The sequence below is a fragment of the Penaeus monodon genome, chromosome 19 (genome assembly GCF_015228065.2).
Source record: "Penaeus monodon isolate SGIC_2016 chromosome 19, NSTDA_Pmon_1, whole genome shotgun sequence".
Lineage (NCBI taxonomy): Eukaryota > Metazoa > Arthropoda > Malacostraca > Decapoda > Penaeidae > Penaeus > Penaeus monodon.
The window spans coordinates 16,755,377-16,756,144 of NC_051404.1; the positions used below are offsets into that span (position 1 = coordinate 16,755,377).

Below are 768 nucleotides of genomic sequence, written 5' to 3' on the forward strand. Positions count from 1 at the left end.
TCTTTAAGATTTATTTATTTTGCATAGAATCTGAATTGTTTGTAGATGGACATATATTCAAACTAAATAATTGTTTTTCTACTAACATTGTTTTCCTTCCAGCTCTTACAGGACTTTTAAAAGCATGGGGAAAAACAAACGGCGTAAGTCCTATTACATACAGTCGGCCAAAAGACAGAAGAGAAAGGATTCTTGCTTAGGCCCTGACATGATGGGTTTTCTGTGCATGTGTAATGGCCATGAAAGAGAATGTGTTCAGGAGTCGTACAATATTCTCAATGAGTTTGCAAATGATCTTTATGGAAAAGAGGAGTGGCAAGGTAAATATTATTTTCGCTTCCTTTCCTTTAATTTTCTCCCTTATTTTCTTAATTCTTACACGCTGAGTGCCATCTGACAAGTAGGCCGAAGCATAAATTTTTTCATAATTTTTTCAGCACTCAGAAGTTAGTTCTATTTTTTGGCATGAGTGACCTTATTTATTTTAGATGTATTTTTTTTGTAGTACCGTAAAGTATTGATTTGGTATCCAGATTCTTTTTTCTTCTTTGGTATTGTTCTTAGTAAACAGTCCTTTTGCAGAAAAATCCACAAGTATACAGTTCATCACACCTAAATATTTCATAATATTTTACTAATTGAGCATGAAATTAAAATTGATCAAGTCAGGTTCTTTATTTTCATTGATTTTATTAGTATATAAATCTCTTTCCTCAAATTTCAGCTCAAAATACACCCAAAGAAGCAAGCAGTGACAATAAAGACAGC

At 32.3% G+C, this 768-nt stretch overlaps 1 protein-coding gene across 1 annotated transcript in view; it reads left to right on the plus strand.

The window, feature by feature from the left end:
- Positions 1 to 768, plus strand: part of LOC119585105 (THUMP domain-containing protein 1-like) — a gene marked incomplete in the record, with an annotated part of 8,242 nt that overhangs the window by 4,774 nt on the left and 2,700 nt on the right. Inside the window, 2 exon segments of the mRNA XM_037933731.1 lie at positions 103 to 320; positions 725 to 768. Coding sequence (XP_037789659.1) covers positions 125 to 320; positions 725 to 768 — 240 coding nt within the window.